General features: G+C 34.0%; 1 protein-coding gene across 1 annotated transcript; it reads left to right on the top strand.

The window, feature by feature from the left end:
* The first annotated feature begins 715 nt into the window (after positions 1-715).
* On the top strand, positions 716-1,649 carry LOC114384386. Its single transcript, XM_028344059.1, has one exon. The coding sequence runs from the start codon at positions 921-923 to the stop codon at positions 1,383-1,385; it is 465 nt and encodes a 154-aa protein (XP_028199860.1). The 5' UTR covers positions 716-920; the 3' UTR covers positions 1,386-1,649.
* Positions 1,650-2,577: the final 928 nt, after the last annotated feature.

Genomic DNA, 2,577 nt, shown 5'->3' with positions numbered 1-2,577 from the left:
TCTAGATTAGTGTTCTCTGTTGAATACACACAGGCACGTGGTGGGATCATAAATACATAATTAAGCTAGTAGCTGGTTCACGTAATACTCTCGATCGTGTCATTTCTTATGTCAAGGATAATTTTGTTTCATTCCATTTATGTATGAAGAAACTATATATAGAACTATAAAACCCTAAAATAGAAAAAACAAGAGATAATTGAGAAAGAGAGAGTAGGCCAAACTATAAAACAAATGAAAAGTAAAATCAGACAGAGACAACAAAGCATTAGGTAAAAAGAGTTTTGCTTTGAACGGTAGAATGTTCTTGACAAGGAATTGGGTATATATTATTAGGAAAACAAACAAAACAAGTTGCTAATATTTAACCTTAAAATAGATGAAGAAGTAAGTCATTCACAACTCGCAAGTCGCAAGCATATGATGAATCCCATTAACCTTGTATAGATTAATCAATAAACTAGCCAACACACCACACCATCTAGCCAAAAAAAGGTTAAAATTGTGAGGTAGAAATTGCATGCCACCCCATTTACAGACTAGCCAAAAAAGAAAGAAAAAAAAAAAAAAACAGAGAATAATAAAACAACAATAGCCACTTCAAAAAATATACCCAAAACGACAACACGGTTATAACACAAAAATCGCAACCACGTTTATCCCACGGATTCTTCGGACATTCCCAACTCAAATCATCTCAAACTTCACCCAACTTAACCATCCCATCACATCCTTAACCTCCTTTAACCTCACCACCTCCCAACTTATATATACACCCCACAACACCCTAAAAAAATATTTAAAAAAAAAAAATACCACACCCCATTTTCTCTCATTCATCTCCATCTCAAAGGGCCAAAACAAAAACTGTCTTATATAAAGAGAGGTATTTCATTGTATTATTGTTGTGATTAGTGATAATGCAAAACGGGATTAACCGGCAACTATCCCTGAAGGAGAAACTGAAATCTTCGCTATGCTGTTTCTCCGGATCCGTTCACAGCGACCCATTAGAGCGCGGAGAAGGAGGGTTCTACAGCAAGCTACGCATACCAAAAACACCGATTTCTCCACAGGGGTCCACGTCATCACCGTCGTGGTTCAAGATAAGGTCACCGACGTGCACCGAGTACGGCGGTGACCCGCATCCACGTGTCAGGGGGCGGAGCCTGAAGTCGAGGATGGGCCGCAAGCTCCTCCACCACCGCCAATCCCAGTCCGCTGACTTCAGCTACGACCCTTCGAGCTACGCGCTCAATTTCGAGGACGACAGCCCCGAGGAGATTCCGTTCAGGAACTTCAGCTCGCGGTTGCCGCCGTCGCCTCCGTCGTCAACGCCGCCGGTGGAGTACTCCACCGGGAAGGAGATTGTTGGGTATAGTTGATTTGATGTGGTGGCGGTTTAATTAGTTGGTTTGGGTTTGGCGGGTGCCACACGGGGATTCAACGAACTAACGGAGTTAACGTTGGAACAGAAACGAAGAATGAATGGTTTTTTTGGTATGTGGTGAACTGTGAATGTTCATGATGTCCCCTTGTATACAAGTTGATTTTTTTTTTATTTACTTTTTTAGGACGACTTGTGACATCACAACATAAATTTAGTTATATATTGAATTTAATCACTTTCCTTTATTTTGGTTCCAAAATTTCATCATTTAAGATCATTTTGGTTATAAGAGTACTTCAAATACTTTAATTAATTGTGACGTTGAATTTAAATCATTAGCATAAAATGCTACCGTCTTTCTTACTTTCATTATTATCCATCATCTTTTCCACCACTTAAAATATAAATCATCCATCGTCTTTTTCACCACTTAAAATATAAATCAGAAGATGTATTTTTTATTATAATTAAGAACATAAAACTAGGAGGTAAACTTGATTTCTATACATATTTACAATATATAAATTAGTGCATTCAAAGATATAATTCATATGCTTAACTCATCCTGACCACTTACGTCCTTACCATGGATCCAAAGATAAAACAATTAAAATTTTTATTTTAGGCCTTCAAACAAATTAAGCCTAAAAAAATATATATTAATAATTATAAAACTCATTTTTTATAATACCCATAAAAATATTACAAAAGAAATATAGTTTTAATTTTTTATAAGACCCATAATTTCATTGTTTAATTTTCACTTAAAATTAATTACTTCTCATTAATTAGTATGTCTCTTGATTGATTATATCAAAGGTCTCTCAATCTCAATATATTAATTTTTATTATAATAAATATGAAATCTCTTTTCTTATTTTTTTTTTAATTTTCCAATTCACATGTAATGTATTACATATATTATTTTAATAATTCTTCTATCCATTTGGCTAAATCATTTAAATCTTTTATACTCTTTTTGGCCTTTTGAAATACGGTTGTATTTGTAATTTTTATATTTTTTTATAATTCAGTTCTTGTATTATTTTTGTATAATTTCTTGAAATTCTAAAATATTTTGTTGTACATTTATTAGTTTTAGAGTTCAGATAGCATTGCGGTGAAATATCTCAACTCAAAGAAGTACATAAAATAATCCATTTGCAAGTTGGCAATTGGGTTTTATT

The sequence above is a fragment of the Glycine soja genome, chromosome 14 (genome assembly GCF_004193775.1).
Source record: "Glycine soja cultivar W05 chromosome 14, ASM419377v2, whole genome shotgun sequence".
NCBI lineage: Eukaryota > Viridiplantae > Streptophyta > Magnoliopsida > Fabales > Fabaceae > Glycine > Glycine soja.
This window is presented reverse-complemented; position numbering and strand designations above follow the sequence as displayed.

Coding starts and splice junctions, on each gene's coding strand:
- LOC114384386 (XM_028344059.1), top strand. CDS start 921: ATGCAAAACGGGATTAACCGGCAACTATCCCTGAAGGAGAAACTGAAA.